The sequence below is a fragment of the Rattus norvegicus genome, chromosome 1 (genome assembly GCF_021556685.1).
Source record: "Rattus norvegicus strain SHRSP/BbbUtx chromosome 1, alternate assembly SHRSP_T2T, whole genome shotgun sequence".
NCBI lineage: Eukaryota > Metazoa > Chordata > Mammalia > Rodentia > Muridae > Rattus > Rattus norvegicus.
In genome coordinates this window covers 8,265,507-8,284,485 of record NC_141534.1, presented here as the reverse complement: position 1 = coordinate 8,284,485, position 18,979 = coordinate 8,265,507, and the positions used below count along the sequence as shown (strand labels likewise).

General features: G+C 43.4%; 1 protein-coding gene across 12 annotated transcripts in view; it reads left to right on the top strand.

Moving 5' to 3' along the window:
- The window catches only part of Utrn (utrophin), a 502,827-nt gene that overhangs the window by 102,014 nt on the left and 381,834 nt on the right, over positions 1-18,979 (top strand). For all 12 annotated transcript variants that reach the window (XM_087636075.1, XM_087636021.1, XM_087636135.1 and 9 more), the window contains 1 exon segment: positions 11,875-11,936. In XM_087636075.1, coding sequence (XP_087492201.1) covers positions 11,875-11,936 — 62 coding nt within the window.

The window sequence follows — 18,979 nt, the reverse complement described above, 5'->3', positions numbered from 1 at the left end:
CAGGGGACCCTTCCTTGGTACAGTAATTTGAATGAAAACAGTTCCCATAGCCTCAAGTGCTTGGGTGAGTGATTGATTGCCACTTAGTGGAACTGTTTGGGAAGGATGAGGAGGTGTGGCCTTCTTGGAGTAGGTTAGAGTTAGGGTTGAGTTTCTAAAGCTCACGTCAGGCCCAGTATCTTTCTCTCTGTCCGTGGATCAGGATGCCTGCCTGTGTGCCACTACATTCCCAGTCATAATGATTATTAATTAATCCTCTGGAGCTAAATGCAAGCCCCCAGTGAACTGCTTTCTTTATAAGAGATGCTTTGGTCATGGTGTCTCTCTACAGCAATAGGACAGTAACTAAGATACTCAGTACATGTCATTTTTTTGTATAGTGTTTTCTACAAAATAGGTATACAGCTTACTGAGTAGGAGATGAGACTGTCACCAGCCACTGCAAAGTTTCTTTTGTTTATTCATTTCTATAGAAGTTCTATAAAAGGACCTAAGCCAAAATAATCATTCATACCGTTAAATTTTCTGTTACTTTTGGTTGACAATATTCGCTCCAAGTGCCTGACAATGAGGTATCAGAGTTATCCGTCCATCCTCTCATGTTTGAATGGAGGTAAGTTTTAGATAAAATGTTGCCAGGGACATTGGCATTCACAAAACAGTCAATATCAGCACTGGACTCTTTAGCTGTCAGGCAGCCAGTTAGCAGGAGAGATAAGCCATTTCTCTCTGTCCTTCTGAAGGGCACTAAGGCTTTAGATATAGTAAATGCCAAGATATTCTACAGCTGAGCTGACCTTCCACAGCGTTGGCTGCTGGGCACCTGCAGTATAGCTGGCCCAGATTCAGGCGGTGCTGGAAATAAAATGCACACTGGACTACAGAGTCTTAATGTGAGAGAGGGTGTTAGATGGCAGTGCAATGTAAAACTTCTGAGTGCGTGCTGAAGTAGCATTTTAGATGTCGTGGGCTAAATAAAAAAAAATGAACGTGGAAATAACGCGTATACTGAAATGAACTCTACTTTTTTAAAGTGTGGTTAGTAGAGATTTTAAAAGTGTTTACGTTAAGGTGGGCCTGGAGGCTTACAGTTCCTGCTACTTCTGCAGCTGAGGCTGGAGAATCATGGCCTAGAGTTTACTGTAAATCCAAGACCAGCCTGAGTAACTTGTGAGACACTGTTTCAAAAAAGCAGGATAAGAAACAGGTCTGGGGTGGGTGGGTGGGTGGAGAGATGGCTCAGTGGTTCAGACCACACTGGCCACTTTTCCAAAGGACCCAGGTTCAATTCCCAGAACCCTCATGTCAGCTCACAGCTGGCTATAACTCCAATTCTGGGGACCCGGCACCCTCACACAGAAATACAAGCCGGCAAAACAGCAATGCACTAAAAGCAAATTAAAAAAAGAGAAAGAAAGAAAGCAAAAACAAGCAGGGCTGAGGGTTCAGCTTATTGCCTTGACTGTACGAGATCCTATGTTAAGTCTCTAACGTCTCCAAAAAACCCCAAACCAAAACAGAAGTTCTAACTTACCGGTAAGACATTTCTCTAGGCAGCACAATTTTGGCAAGAGGATTTGGGCTCATGATGTAACTGGCATCACATAGCTAAAACTCCTCCAGCTAATAATGGCTGACAGGACCCTTATGGATTTAGCATCTAGACTGAAGAGATTGTTTTCCATTTAACTGAAAGCGTGGGATGTCTAGGGAGTATATTCACCGTTCAGCAGTTGATCCCAGATGGGAACCACTGAGACACCCTGAAGTCTTTCGGGCCTCTGTGGCCATGAACCCAAGGCTGCCTTTTAGGTGCTTTCCTTCACTTATTCTGCCTTCCATTGTCACCTGTCCCATTTCTGGAAGAACAGCGTACCTCCCAGCACTCCCAGCTCACGCTGGGGTTCACTGCTGCCAGGCACTTAGTATAAGCAGAATTCACAGTTACATCCTGGATAAGGCTTTGTACCCAGCCACCATTCATCCACATATCCACCCACCCATCCACCTACTCATCCCCTCATCTCCCTACCCACCCATCCTCTCATCCATCCATCCACCCTCTACCTACCCACCCATTTACCCACCTGTCCACTCATCCACTGAGCCACCCACCATCCATCTGTGCATCTATCCACCCACCCACCTATATGCCTAACCACCTACCCACCCACCTACCTACCCATCTACCTACCCACCCATCCACCTACCCACCCATCCACCTACCCACCCATCCACCTACCCATCCATCTACCTACCCCCCCACCTACCCCCTACCCACCTACCTACCCCCCTACCCACCCCCTACCTACCCATCCACCTACCTACCCCCTACCCACCTACCTACCCCTCTACCCACCTACCTACCCACCCACCTACCCACCCATTCACCTACCCATTCACCTACCTACCCATCCACCTACCCACCCATTCACCTACCCATTCACCTACCTACCCATCCACCTACCCACTCATCTACCTACCTATCCACCTACCCACCTACCCACTCACCCACCCATCCACTTACCCACCCATCTACCTACCCATCCACCTACCTACCCCCCCACCCCCCTACCCACCTATCCTCCCATCCACCTACCCACCCATCCACCTACCCCCCACCTACCTACCCCCCCACCTACCTACCCACCCATCCACCTACCCATCCACCTACCTACCCCCCTACCCACCTACCTACCCCCCTACCCACCTACCTACCCCCCTACCTACCCCCTACCCACCTTCCCACCCATCTACCTACCCATCCATCCACCTACCCACCCATCTACCTACCCATCCACCTATCCACCTACCCACCCACCCACCTACCCCCCTACCCACCTATCCTTCCATCCACCTACCCACCTTCCCACCCGTCCACCCACCATCCTGTCAATCCCAGGGACCTCCATGATGGGCAAGGAGAACCTGCTCTAGCAAGTCGTGCTCTGATCTTTCCATGTCTGTAGTGCATGTGTGCATTGATACACACACACACACACACACACACACACACACACACACACACACTCACACACACACCCACACATACACGCGTACATACACATACACACTCACACACACCCCCACACACACACCCACACACTCACACACACACACACTCACACATACACATACACATACTCACACACATACACACATGATAAATGTAAAACAAAGATGAAAAATGTTTTGTATGTCAGCTATATGGAGAAATCTTGCTATTACAAATGGAATGAGAGTTTTGCTCTTGACAGTATTCTTTTTTAAAAAAATTAATTTTTTTTCTTTGGTCAGATACACTTTTAGTCCCAGCACTTGGAGGTAGAGGCAGGTGGATCTCTGTAAGTTTAAGGCTGGTGTGGTCCACAAAATGAGTTCTGGGTCAGCCAGGGCTGTTACAAAGAGAAACCCTGTTTCAGACAGAATATATTTTATTAATATATTTCAAGATGGGAACTATTTGTGTATTTTTAGATAGAGCCTCCTTAGGCGGTCCAGTCTGACCTTAAGATTACCCTTGTTGTACATTTTCCTTCCTAGTGATAGAATTACAGGCTTGGACAGCCAAGATGGAGCCTCCAAGCTTTTGTGAGAATTACGGGATTTTTGAAAAAAATTTACTGTGACATTTTATAAATTTGTGACAGATTTAAACAAATCCTTACAATATAGGGAAACTAATAGAATAAATGAATTGAGATGAGATTGATCTATGATGACTGAGTCTTGTAAAGCTCTATTTCTGTCGTTGACAATCAGAACTCACACAAAGGCCGACAGTAGATCACTGGGGTGTTGTCTAGGTTAAGTCTTCAAAACTTCCATTCTCAGAGTTTCCATACCTCTTAATCTCTGTCTTGAGATTTTCTAGTTAGTAAGAATAACGGTAACACAAGGGATCCAATTGCATAGGAATTTTACTTCATGAATTAAGTTAATCTTTTGTCAGTCATTAAAAAAAAAAAAAGACAGTGACCCCACTGTCACTCTCCCTGAGTAACCTTCTTTCACTCTGTGCTATCACAATCGATTAAAAAAAGATTCACAAAAATCTGAAGGGAAGCATTTGTAAACGTAGGCGAGCTGCGCCTGCCACGGGAGTCCTTTGTACTGATATGTTTGCAACACGTGTACGGTGCGTGATGTTTCCCAAGTGGCAAACTTTCTCCTCCATCATCAGAGACTGTCCCTAGGGCTGTGCACATTCTAGGCGAGCCCTCTACCTGTAAGCTGAATCCCTACCCACAAGACTTAAGGCTTTAAGCATTTATTTCTTCCCAAAAATGCACCTCTAGAGAGAAGATTTAAGGCAGTGTCAGGTCCCTATAAATCTTACACATTCTTTCAAGTTAAGCTTCGGTAGCTCCAGAAAGTAAAACAGGGTAAGTGCAGTTTTATGTTTCTCTTTGCCCTGACTAGATTCTACTCAACAAACTCCAGCATTTCAGTAATTGATCATTCTGAAGGTTAACCCTTTTAACGTCGAGGTGTTTTTCCTTTTCCCTTTTGGTTCTTTGAGAGTATGCTCAGCCTTAAAGCACTCTGACTGGGGGAGTCTGTCTCCTGTTGGTTTGTATTCATTGTTACAAATTATTAGATGATACTGTTTCTGTATGATATTTTAGTGCATCGTCTTTGAATGAATGATTTGGTCTTATTTAGAGAGCACAGAAGACATGAGTGTAGCAGGCATGTATGTGTCTTCATCAAGGTGCATTAAGGGTCACTCATGGGGAGAGCCCAGAGCACAAGGAAGTGGATTGTAGACTGAGTGTTATTGTTGCTTCTCTAACCATCCTCACTTTCGAGGAGGTGTTAAATCTGTGAAAGAGGCTTCAATTAATAAAGCCCATCTGAGTTCATCCAGGCCAGACATTTCTTTTCTGAACGCTTGAATTTTGTGGAACTCGCGTTAGGGCCAGCCAGTTGGTCACAATTAAATTGCTTCAAAAATATGTTAGGAGGATGCTGTTTCCTTTTAATGTTAATGGTTTTCATCATGGCTTATCTGTCTGTCTGTCTGTCTGTTTATAAACAGAGGTGTGTGTGTGTGTGTGTGTGTGTGTGTGTGTGTGTGTTTCATTTATTCTTATAGCGTGCACATGTTTGTGATGCCAGAGCCAATGGTGAGTGTCTTCTTCAACCACTCTCTATTTTTTGGGAAGCTAGAGTCTTTCACGGAATCCAGAATTTACCTGATTCAGTTAGTTCCGTGATTCCCAACCTTCTGAAGTCGCAACTCTTTCATATAGTTCCTCATGTTGTGGTGATCCACCCCCCCAACCATAAAATTATTTCTGTTGCTACTTGTAATTTGCTACTGTTAGGAATCATAATGTAGATCTCTGCTCTGCATGATGGTCTTAGGTCACCTCTGTGAAAAGGTCATTCAACCCACAGAGGGATCGCAGCCCCCAGTTTGAGAACCACTAAGTTAGACTGTCTGGCTAGCAAGCCCCTGGAATCCCATCTCTGCTTCCCCACAACGGGGATTACAGGCGTATGTCACCACGCCTTCACAAGTATTCTGAGGATCTGAACTTGGGTCTGTATTCTTTTATGCCCAGCACTTTACCTACTGACCCTAGCTCCTCATTGCAAAGTTCTATTAAAAGCTATTTATTCCACTATAGAGAACTGAAGCCATTTTATACCTCCAAATCTTTACTGGCCTCCTTGGTATTTCTTGTTTCACAGATTACAGCAATCAAATTCTAGCCCAGGCAGCATCGCTGGCCCTTGGATTTGTATGAGCACGCAAGGAGAATTTAAGAAGAGCAAAAATATTTAGAAGAATTTGGAAAAGCAGCCTTAAGGGGTTTAACACATTTTTTCTTCTCCTAATTCAGCCCCGTGCTTTTTTTCCCTAATGGAGAAAGGTCACTGATGATACGATTTGCAAAGACAGCGCAGGGTCTCAGAAGGGAATTTTAAAATTCCTGTCTAATGAAAGTGTTGGTTTATAAGTTCGGGACCCCGACAGCGTACACGTTGAAGAGGTGGACCAGCTGAGTGGGTGGTTCTTACTACCTCCGTCAGAATGCGATCGGCTTAAGTAGATGAGGGATTATATTGTGTGTTTCTACAGTTTCTTGTCAGAGGTTAAACCAATCAATTGGCCTGTTTGATAATGAGAATTGTAATACAAACCGTTCATTTCTTTTCTAAGGTTTAGTGTGTGTGTGTGTGTGTGTGTGTGTGTGTGTGTCTGTGCACACACACCCATGTGCCATGTATATGCAGGGGTCTATGAAGGTCAAAAGCTGTTGGTGGATGCTTTGAAGCTGGAGTTACAGGTGGCCATGAACTGCCCCAAGTGCATGCTGGGAACTGAACCTAGGTGTTCTGGAAGAGCAGAAAGCGCTCTTAGTTGCTGAACCATCTCTCCCGCCCCGTTTTTCCTTCTGTTTGCATTTATTTATTGTGTGAATGTGTGGGTGTGCACATGTGCCATGTGTGTATACAGGGAGCAGAAGGTAATTTTCATGGCTCTGTTTTCTCCTTCCCCCGTGTAGTTCCAAGGAACCAGAGCGGATCCCCGTGCTTGGCGATAAGCACCTTTACCTGTGAGGAGTCTTCCCAGACTTAGCTCGAGACTACTGAAGCTCCCTGATCCTTTTCCGTGGAGCTGCGGTCGGTCCTGGATCCCAGGAATGCTAGGCAGTGACTCTACAGCATCCCCAGCGAGGCTCTTCAAGCTCTGTGTAATTTTCTAGGATGATGAAGGATAGATGATAACACCATGACAGGTTTTTCAGTTGTTTCCTGAGTTACTGATGAGGAATTTGAGCCAGGATTATTTACCATTGTGACATGGAGGGCATTAACTATATTAGCAACGGCTCCTCATTCTTTTTCCTTTAAAAAGCACTTTATTTTTAATTTCGTGTGTGTGTGTGTGTGTGTACATGAATACAAGTGTCCAAGGTCCCTTTGAACTGGAGACAGTTTTGAGCTGTCCAGCCCAGGTGCTGGGAACCCATCTCGTGTTCTCTGGAAGGGCCTTCCCTCCCTATTCCACATGTTTTATATTTTCCATGATTGAAAAGCCTCAGGCTATATGGTGTTCATTAACTGCATCTTTGCAATCATGGAGTTGGAGAGGAGAAGAGAGGAGAATGGGCAGCGGAGCAGGCAAGCTATAGACGCATACACATCTTTCCTCTACTTCCAGTTGTGTCAGGAAAGTAAATACAAAAGAATGTCCGCACATTTTGGAGTATTTTCCAACAGCTGGATGTTACCTTTTATGGCCATATACTTTATTTCATATCAGGTAGGCGTTGATTTGAGTAAAAAGTTCTAGGCTATGTTAGAGGAAACATAGCTTCATTCTTATGAACATCTCTTTATATGGGACCTTATTTTAAAAATTTGTTTTTCTACAGCTGATGACGTAGAGAGGTAAAGTGGTAGGTACTCCCTTCTTTGGCCAACCTACAGAGGAAAATCTGTGCTCTATTAGATGCTTTAATTACTCCCCAGCTCCCCACCCTTCTGGGAATCAGACCCAGAGCTTTGTCTCTGTGCACATTTGTGACCACTGGGCTCTATGTCTAGACTTAATATGTTCATGAAAGTTGAAATATTTGAATAATAAAATATTGTTACATTTCTGTGAGTATTTTCCACTTTCCTTATTTTTATTGTCAAGATTCCTTTTTTGTTTTTTGTTTGTTTGTTTGGTTTGGTTTGGTTTTGGTTCAGGGTTTATCTGTGTAGCTGTCCTGGAATTCACTCTGTAGACCAGGGGATATCCTTGCACTCAGACCCACCTGCCTTTGCTCCTTGAGTGCTGGGACTAAGGATACATGCCACCACTGCCTGGCTGTCAAGTATTCTTAAGTCGTGTGAACATTATGAAAGTGAGAGAATATTTACTTAGGAGCTTTCTTATTCATAGGATTAAATGATGACGGATACAGCACAATTTACAAAAGCAAACCTCCGTTAGAGTCCTGGGACATGTTATTATGTTGTGTCCCAAACACAGATGTTTAAAATTAAATTCCTTTCAGCAAGGCTGGTGTAGTGACCGTTTATAGGTAGATGTACCCAGTATAGCCTTGTGCTCTGGCTGTAATCAGTTCTGTCCTTCTGGGGTTTGATGGTGAAGGCCGGGGCATTCTGTGTGTGCAAGCAAGTCTCCTTGATTAATGACTTTGTGGCATCGATCAGATAATGCATAAAGCTGGAATAGGGGCTGGTGACAGTCTTCATTGTCCTTCCTGGGATGCAGGTCACCTTTCAGCACTGTTAGCATCAAGAATCTCCTTAGTGTCTTTTTATACTGTCGTTCCCCTTGTGCCTTAGGGTCTTTTTATACTGTCGTTCCCCTTGTGCCTTAGGGTTGCTCTCCAATTTCCTTTATGGATCTGCAAGCTCACCCTCTCTTTCTAGAGCCGTTATATTTATTACAAGAACAGCCTTTCGGTTATAAATTCTCCTTCTGTCTTCGTTACTTTTCTATTGGCTGTGGCAAAAAGACTGTGACTGAAGCAACTTATAAAAGAAGGCATTAATTCGGGGCTCACAGTTTCAGAGGGTTAGAATCCGTGATTATCATGGCTGGAACCGTGGCGGCAGGCAAGCATGGTGCTGGAGCAGTAGCTCAGAGCTAACGTTCCCATCGACTGACTGGAAGCAGAAAGAGCTACCTGAGAATGGCATGAGCTTTTGACAAAAGATCACCCCCTAGTGACATACCTTCTCTAGCAAGGCTACACCTGAGTCCTTCTCAAACAATTCTACCAGCTGTGGGCCAAGTATTCAAACATATGACCCTATGTAGACCATTCTCATTCAAATCTGCACACTTTCCATATACTACTAGAACACAACTTTATCATAGACTTGATGTGTTAGCCAGTCATCTGTAGGAATAATGAAATAACTAAGATAAAGTTAAAGATACTATGAACAAAAAGCAACCTGAGAAGAAAGAAATTTATTTGGCTTACATATTCTGAGTCATAGTCTACTGAGGGAAACCAAGGCAGGAACTCAAGGTAGGAACCTGGAAGCAGGAACTAAAGGAGAAACCATGGAGGAATGCTGCTTATTGGCTTGTTCGGTGTGTTTTCTTATATATTTCATAACTACCTGCCTGGTCTGGTACTATCTACAATGGTCTGGGCCTTCCCACAATGATTATTAATCAAGAAAATGCCTTATTGACTTGCCTATAGATTAATCTGATGGAGACGTTTTCTCAGCTGAGGTTCCTCTTCCCAGACAACTGTAGCTTGTGTCAAATTGACAAAAAATATCAACTGAACAGATAGTTGACTTATAGGAGAAAAGGTTTATGTTGGCTCATAGCTCTGAAGATCAGAGTCCATGACTAAGTAGACCTTTAGTTTCTGTACCATGTGGCAATAGCCAGGGATAGGTGGGAGAGAAAATGGGTGGAGAACCAAGGGAATAAGAGGAAGAGGCAGGGGACCTCTTATCCCCTTCAAGACATTCCCCCAGTGACTTAAGTACTTACAGCAAGGTTTCCCTGTTGAAGCTTCCACTTTTTCGAATGTATCCAAAGGGAAAGAAGCCTTTTAATACATGGTCCTTTGAGGGGAATCTTCTTTCCCAAACTATAGTACCGGATACAGGCTTACTTACTAGCAAGAGGGTCCTCATTACCACATAAAGGTGGTCCCTTTGTGGTGTGTGCAGGATGGCCAGAACACACAGGTCTCTTCCTGTTATGATGTTGCCTGGAGTATGCTGTAATAGGTTGAGGCACGTAGATGGACCCACAGCTTCCTAGACTATCTGGAATATAGACTGCTTTCAGAACTGCTCACGGGTAGCTTACGCGTCACTTCTTAGGTGTTCAACCAACAATGACATTTGTTAGTTTTAGTAGAAAATTGGAGAGTGCTCGAATTACGTAACGGGAAGTGGTAAAACTGGACTGTTGTTTTCATGTTCGTTCATGGTTGATGCCATTGTTTTTACAACCATAAACTAACTACCTGGTGTCTTAGTTACTTTTCTACTGCTTTGACAAAGCTCCAGGACCCATGCAACCTATAAAAGAAAGCATTTGAGGTTCATAGTATTAGAGGGTTATAGTCCAGGGTCATCCTGATAGGGAATATGGGATCAGACAGCGGCCCCCAGTTACACACCTCCTCTAACAAGGCCACACCTCTTAATCCTTCTCAAACTGTTCCACCAACTAGAGACCAAGTATTCAAATATACGAGCCTATGGGAATATGAGCCATTCTCATTCACCACACCAAACTTTTACTTATCAGCAGAAAAGTTTTACTTATCAGCATAGCACCTTACATTATAGTTAGCATTTATTTCTGTCTTGCAGACAAGGACTTTGAGGGTAAATGACACTGTGATACTTAACTCAGAATCACATAAGAAGTGGCTCGGAATGTGATCTATTTGTCTGTAATGCGTGCTGGTTTTGCTGCTGGCGCTGTAGTACCATGTGATCTCCTTATACACTTAATCTCACTTGGCTCGTTTTCAAGACATTTGAGCTTCTTTAGCTGTTTGACGATACTTGTGCCTTGCCCAATGAATTCGTAATCACATTGGAGTTGATAATGTTTTTTAATTCTTCTGGTTAATATGCTTGTAAAAATGTTTGTCTTGGGGGTGGGGCTGGAGTGGGTAAGAACACATAACTGTTCCTCAGAAGGCTGGAGTTCAGTTTCTAGTGCCTACATGGTGGTTATAACCTCTTGTAACTCTGACTTAAGAGGATCTGATGCCCTCTTCAGGACTCTGTGGGCATTTGCACTCACATGCACATACCCACACATAGATACACGTAGACAGTAATTCAACATGATAAATTTTTTAAAAAGATTTATTTATTTATTATATATAAGTACACTGTAGCTGTTCAGACACACCAGAAGAGGGCATCAGATCTCATTACATGGTTGTGAGCCACCATGTGGTTGCTGGGATTTGAACTCAGGACCTTTGGAAGAGCAGTCAGTGCTCTTAACCACTGAGCCATCTCTCCAGCCCTCAACATGATAAATTAAATATTAAAATGTATTTAAAGTTTAAAACCATTTTGACTCTATGTTGCTCCTTTTTTTTCCCCTTTGGTCAAGAAAATGTGTCAGATAACTGACCAAGAATCTTATACCCCTTTTTGTTCTAGAAGGGGTAAGATTTGTGTGAAGAAGGAGTAGTTATGAATTTTTTAAGTGAATATTGAGTAACTTTTTGGCGGGACATGTTGGCCCTGCTTCATTACCTAAAGGGATCTATCTGCTTACAATTCCAGGTTATGATCCATTGTTGTGGGGATTCAGGTAGAAGCCTTAAGCAGTTGCACAGATTCACAGTCAAGAGCAAAGGGAGAATTAATTCACAAATCCCTACTGTTCAGCTCGCTGTCTCCAGCTTTCTACAGTCTAGGATTCTAAACTGGATGATGCCATTCACCTGAGGTGCTGGTCTTCCCATCTTAACTAGCACAGTCAAGACAGTTCACCACACACATTCCCAAGCCCAACCAGTTCTATCTACTCCCTCGTGCACTCATGCTTCCCAGATGATCCTAGATTCTGTCACACTGAAAATGAAAACGATCACACATGTTTATCATGCTTGTAGTATACTTAAAATGCAGCTGACAAGGTGACATGTGCAGTTGTGAAGGTCCGGATGGTAGCGCTCAAACTTGGATTTCAGAACTGGGAGTGACACCCAGGACTCTTGGGTGAGGTGACTGAGTCTCTCTCTGTTGTAGAAGTTGGAGGGCTCCATCAATGGTTTCCTTCATAGCTGTGTGTTTCTTGCCTCATGTTGTATAGATGTCTATCTCAAGCTGCCAAGGAAGGAGATGGTTGTATTTATCACGCTCTTGTCTTTTCTTTCTCTCCTGCAGATGAACACAACGATGTACAGAAGAAAACCTTTACCAAATGGATAAACGCTCGATTTTCAAAGGTATCTGAGATGCTGGTGGATTTTACTCTGTGGTCAGTGCCTCCTTCTGACTTGTGTCTGCGTAGCTAAAAAAGATGACCAGTTCCTTTAGCATGGTTAACCATGAAACCTCAGGCACTCTTTCTGCCCTGTGCAACAGTGATAGGCTTTTCCTCCTCTGAGTGTGACGAATACCATTATCCATCCTCTCTGTCCTTCACTGGTCTGCTCTTAATCAGCATCTGTAACCACTGGAACATAAGCACCACTATGCTCAGAATTGGGGGGGGGCATGGTAAAATGAGAGGTTTCATATTGGTTTTAAATGTGCAATAGTTATAGTAGGTAGGATGTATTTTTTTCCCTCTTCAACTCTTAATCTGGGAACAGTCTTTGGGTTGATTGACTCTAAGATAGAAAGCTGAAGAAGAAAGGTTTCTTTGTTTGTCTTTAAACTGGTATGGAAGGTCCTTTAGGTCCTTTTAAAATGATTGATTTATTTTATTTTATATGTATTGCCTACATGTATGTATAGGTTTCATTCTGACGCCCTTAGAGGTTAGAGGAGGGCATCAGGTCCCCTAGAATTGGAGTTACAGAGAGTTGTGAACCATAGCCTGGGTGCTTGAACTGAATTGGGTCCTCTGCAAGAGCCGCCAGTGCTCTTTTTTTTTTTTTTTTTTTTTCCGTTTTTTCGGAGCTGGGGACCGAACCCAGGGCCTTGCGCTTGCTAGGCAAGCGCTCTACCACTGAGCTAAATCCCCACCCCCCCTTTTTTTTTTTTGCCGCCAGTGCTATTATGTGGGGAACAACCACTCCAGTCTCTTGAAAGCTCTTTCAAGTGAAGGTGTTCTGTAGTCAAAACTTGTAAAGTCAGAGCCACCGACACTGGCATGTCTTTGTGGGAAGGTGAGGCTGATTTCATGTGTCTTTAAATAGTGGTACACTTTAAAAGCTGCCCCATGTCTCTCAGGTCAGGTGCAATGGCACATGATACTTGGGAGGCTGCAGCAGGAGGATCACTTGACCCAAGGGTTCGAGGTCAGCCTGGGCAGGATAAGGACACCCTGTCTCCTGAAAACAAAACCAAAGTGCCCATCTCCAGACTTACAGTTTATTACCGGACTACAGTGATTCTCAGGTCTTACAGCTTTTGGTTGAAGGATGTTTTATCTTGCCTCTGAGAGGACAGACTGATGGACGAATGAGGAGTGTAGAGTTGTGGCCCATGAAGCTGGCTTAGTGTGCAAAGACACCTCAAGTCTTGAAGGATTCACGAGGTCAACGGATAGAACCAACGTCACTGAGTTCTCCTCCAACCTCCATATATTCATTTTCCTCCCTTCCCTGCCAAGCACATTGCACACACACTCACGAATACACACAATGTCAATAAATTAGTAAGCAAGTTGACGCCATAGAACAAGTCACTAAGCAGTACGTGTGTACCTCTGTGTGTGATCCTCTGCAAAACTGCGCGGCATGACGTCCGTATTTCACAGAGTATATATAAAAAAGGAAATTCAGAGAGTAATGGAAGGACAGACGTGCTTCATGATTGATCCTCAGGTGCCAGGTTGTTCTAAAGCATCGGTAGGTATATTTCGGTACATTTTAAATGCTTGGATTCTGTAGTGGCAAGGAGCCTATGGCATGGACTTGACAGCATTCACAGCTCCATCTCTGCGTGTGTCACATTCTCAGCAAGGTTTAGCGACTGAGAGTGTGTGGCCAGAGAAATTCCCTTCCCTGCAGTCTCCTGAGAGCTCACGTGGGTGGGATTATCCAGCCTGGTTATTGCTGGGGTCACGGCCACCCTCTATGCTAGAACTAGTGAAGCAATGTGGTTTTTGGCAGCTTCACGCACTTACTGGGGAAAGCATTGCCTCCGTTTTAACTTTTAGAGGTTTTTTTTCAAAGTCTTGGGACACCTTGGGTGAGGCAACCTTTAAACCTGGGTGAATTCTTATTGCCCTGCTGTTGAGAATGGTGAGCAGGGACAGATGAAGGAAAGAAGGAAGAGGGTGCAGGGTGATAGAAATAGCTGAGAAAGAGTAATGGAAGGGAAATCGTTATGGTGATAGTCTTGGCAGTTTCAGAGACCCAAAAAACACAGATTCTACTAGGACCACCGCTGCTTATTTAATGAAGTCGATATTCACATATGTGCACTTATAAAAAGGTGCAGAAATCTCTCTAACTCATAGAACCATGTTGTTCTTTTGTAGCATCAAAGGGGGCTTTAATTCCATTTCTTTTTCCTAGGATGTTGGTAGTTCCTTCCAGGACAGACAGAGTTACTGGACAGTGCTTAGTGGGCTGGTTTGTGCTCCCACAGAGACTGTGAAGTCTTGTTTTGTTTAAGAGAAAAGATCAAAGGAGGGATGACCTTGAAGACTTCCTTTGTCAGATTCCTTTCCAGCACAAAGTCATTTATCTAAGACGTGATGGGGATGTGAGTATAAGGAGGGGAATTTCAGGCAGGGCCACAGACTTCATCCATGTTCTGTTTTCTTCCTTCTGCTGGCTGTAGTCTACAGGTGGGGATGAGAGGACACAGCACATTTGTAGATTTCGAGATTCTACAAGATTTTCGAGTTTAACTCTCTCTGGGGTTGGAAAGCTTGCATTTCCATTTTTGAGTAGCCTCATTGGGCAATCCTGAGGCTAGTCTGTCTGTCTTTCCATCCATTCATCCACCTACCCACCTACCCATCCATTCATCCACCCACCCACCTACCCATCCATCCTATCTATCTATCTATCTATCTATCTATCTATCTATCTATCTATCTATCTATCTATCTATCTATCTATCTATCTATCCATCCTATATACATAGAGTGTTGAAGAGAATAGACTTATTTTTCTTTTTTATTTAGGCCCTTTGGTATATATTTTGGTGAACTATGAAATATAATTGTATGTGAGAAAACCACATAGACACAAATGGTATCTTCTGTCCATTTAGGAATTTGCTTTAAAAACAGACAGATTATTTGACATTTCATTTCTGGCTTCCTCTCTATCTAGAGTGTCTGTCAGACACCATCTTGTTTATTCTAATACCTTCATGCATCCAGTATTTGTTTACTCTCTGTATTCACTGGTCAATGCCTTCTTTTCCTAAGTCACTAGTATGTATATTAGAAAATCTTTTTAGAGTTCTAAAAAGGGGGAAAGTATTAGTGGGTACCTTGTTTGGCTCAGTCATCTGGATAAACTCTTCCTTCCATTTCTTGGTACTTTAATTTCTCCTCCTCCTCTTCCTTTTCTTCCTCCTCCTCTCCCTCCTCTTCCTCTCCCTCCTCTTCCTCTCCCTCCTCTTCCTCTCCCTCCTCTTCCTCTCCCTCCTCTTCCTCTCCCTCCTCCTCCTCTTCCTCCTTCTCCTCCTCCTTCTCCTTTTCCTCCTCCTCCTTTTCCTCCTCTTCTTCCTCCTCCTCCTCCTCCTCTCCCTCTTCTTCCTCCTCCTCTTCTTCCTCCTCCTTCTTCTCTTCTTCCTCCTCCTTCTTCTCTTCTTCCTCCTCTTCCTCTTCTTCTCTTCCTATCATCACCATCATTATCAGTATTATTACTATTATTTATTAGTAGTATTATTATTTTGGGACATGCTCTCCTGTATCCCAGACTGGCCTCAACCTTGCTTTGTAGCTGAGCATGGCCTCGAACTTCAGCACATGTACGCTCAGATCTCATTTGTGAGGTGTTGTGGTTTGGATCGGATCTAAATCTTCATGCGAGATAGGCAAGCGCCCTGTCAACTTCGTTCCATCCTTAGCTCCACAGTTTTGTTATCTGAAAGTACTTTACAGCTCGATAAATTGTAGAAAGTAGATGGTGCAAATTATTCTCATCCATACAGATACAAAAATTAGCTGGAAATTAAGTATTGCCATAGAGCAGCTCATGCATTTTTGCACACACATTCGGTTCCCTTTTCTGCCTGTAGACATGCATCTCTTTGAATTCTCCTTTGAACTGATTATAGCATTCATTGTATGTGTTCCTCCAGTGAATACCGTGTTAGTAAAGTCTTCAGAACAGGCTAGTGGTACATTTTGCTGGGACTTATCATTCCATCTTTTTGGGACTTTAAAGTAGCTTCAATTCAAATCATGATGAATGTCACGTCCAGGGTGTACTGGCTGGTTTTGTGTGTCAACTTGACACAAGCTGGAGTTATCACAGAGAAAGGAGCCTCTCTTGAGGAAATGCCTTCATGAGATCCAGCTGTAAGGCGTTTTCTCAATTAGTGATCAAGGTGGGAGGCCCCAACCCTCTGTAGGTGGTGCCATCTCTGGGCTGGTGGTCCTGGGTTCTATAAGAAAGCAAGCTGAGCAAGCCAGGGGAAGCAATCTAGTAAGCAGCACCCCTCCATGGCCGCTGCATCAGCTTCTGCCTCCAAGTTCCTACCCTGAGTGAGTTCCAGTCCTGGCTTCCTTTGGTGATGAACAGCAATGTGGAAGTGTAAGCTGAGTAAACCCTTTCTTCTAAAACTTGCTTCTTGGTGATGATGTTTGAGCAGGAATAAAACTTTGATTAAAGCACAGAGTCCCAAGCTCCACGGGGCAGTCTTTTCCTTCCACACTTCTTTCCTTACATCATTTCAAATTTCTTCTCTCTCTCTCTCTCTCTCTCTCTCTCTCTCTCTCTCTCTCTCTCTCTCTCTCTCTTTCTCCCTCCCTCCCTTCCTTCCTTTCTCTTTCTTTCTTCACTTCCTCTTTCCCTCTGTCCTTCCCTTCCCTACACCTTTTTGAGACAGGGTTTCTCTGTGTAGCTCTGCCTGTTTTAGAACTCACTCTGTAGACCAGGCTGGCCTCAGGCTTATTAAGATCCACCTGCCTCTGCCACCTGAATGCTGGGATTAAAGGTGTACACCACTATGCCCAGCCTGGCAAAGTATTTTTTCAACTTTTTCACAATTTTTTTCACAAAAAAAGTAACTAAAAAATAAAAAGTAACTAATGAATGTTTTCGGTTTACTAAAGAAATGAGTGGGGGGTGGAGAGATGGCTCAGTAGTTAAGAGCACTGACTGCTCTTCCAGAGGTCCTCAGTTCAATTCCCAGCAACCACATGGTGGCTCACAACCATCTGTAATGGGATCCGATGACCTCTTCTGGTGTGTCTGAGCACATCAACAGTGTACTCACATAAAACAAATAAATAAATCTTTAAAAAGACGTGACAGTAACACAGACATATATTTAATATGTCTAAAATCATATGCTCAGAAAACAGCTAGAGACAGTTGTACTGGAAAGAGATATAATAATATATTATTATAATATATTTTATTATAATACATTATATAAAATAATAGATATAAATATAATATAATGTTATGAGTGCAAAATCCCTCGTGTTGTCTCATGAGAATAGGAACACTAGGTTGAGATTTTTACTGTATTTACTAACTGGAGACATGGCTTAGCAGTCAAGAGCCCCTGCTGCTCTTCCAGAGGCCCCAGGCACCATGTGGGCACTGGGAATTGAATTCAGGACCTCTGGAGGAGCATCATCCAGTCCTGAACCATCTCTCCATCCCTTACTAGAATTCTTCATCATAACCTTCAGCTGCTTAACTCACAGGGAACGAAATCGACTTAAACCTTCACAGTTGTTGAATTGTTTCCTTGATAAAGGGTGAAGAGCTTGATCATATTAAATGATACGGATCTAAAGCTGTCTTTTACTAGTAACCACACATGGTTATACAGAAGCTAAAAGCAATTCACTCAGCAGAGGACACTTATAGGTCTATACTCTGTATGCTTCATGCTGCCTATCTTCACAAGCAGTTGTCTTCCTCTTATCTTTGTAAGATACAAGTGCTTGTTAATTGGCCCCTGAGTCCACAAAGTTTCAGAGCCCCAGAGTCCTGAAAGGCAACCCATACTGCAGTGGGTCCTGGTCTGGTATTTCGAAGAGGTATAGAGGAAAGGAGACAGTGGTTGCTTAAAGGGTTAAGAAGAAACTCTTGCTCCTGGGTGTACTGTTCATTTATTTATGACCTCAGGCAAACCTGGAAACAGTTCTAAAAGGAACTGTGTTTTATCCTTTTATCCATTTAACACCCCCGGTCAGTTACCTTGTATTGCCCAGAAAGATAGCTGCGTAGTAATGTTAACGAAAAACCACTAATTTGTGAATCCGCTGCTCTCTGTTACACATTTCCAAACAGAAATAAGCCTGCTTAAGACTGTTGCATGGTGTGTAAAACACGGTCCTTTGGACTCTCTAGCTTTCAGAGTCTGATTTGCATGTGGCTTCCCTCTAGGGAGACAGCAAAGCTGTTGGGAAATGTGTCCTGACTTTGAGCCTGCATTTTCTTTGGCTCGCTTTCAGAGCTGCTCATCTGGCAGAGCCGTGAGCCTACAAATTACAGAAGCTCTTTCATCGGTGCGGTCAGAGGAAGAATCTGCAAACTTGAAAATGCAGAACGTTACGCACAGTTCTGCTTTCCTCCTATTAAAGGGCAAATTCCCATAGGTTTCCATTGCAGACTTGAAGTTTAAATCCACTGGACAGGAGGCAGGCCAGTGAAGCGTTGGTTCTGGATTCTGGTGTGAGTTGCTGCTCACGTGCAGTTCCCCTATACACAACATGGGGCGTGGATGTGCGTGCCCTGCTGTTTTCTGCTCCTTGAAATTGGGAGTTAACAGTCATAAAAATAGGATCTGGAAACAAAGTTGCTGCAGAAGGTGTGGTCGAAGCAACTGGGAGCAGCATCCCCCAGGATGGTTCATCTCCCCGGGAATATTGTCTGAGCCACTGCAGGCTTCCTTGAGCTGAACCATGCATTACCCTTCGGCTCTGATACTCATTTCATGTCACCACAGCTAATTTTAGAACTGTGTGTAGTCTTCTTAAAAAGATATTTCAATACTTATTAATTCCCCAATACCAATGAGAAATAAACAATAAAATGTTGTCCACATTCTTGACCACCATGTTTAGGATACTCTGGTAGTTCTTTTGTAAGCTAGCTAGCTTCCTTCCTTCCTTCCTTCCTTTCTTGCTTGTGTTCTTGCTTCTTGCTTCTTCTTGCCTAAATTCTGATTT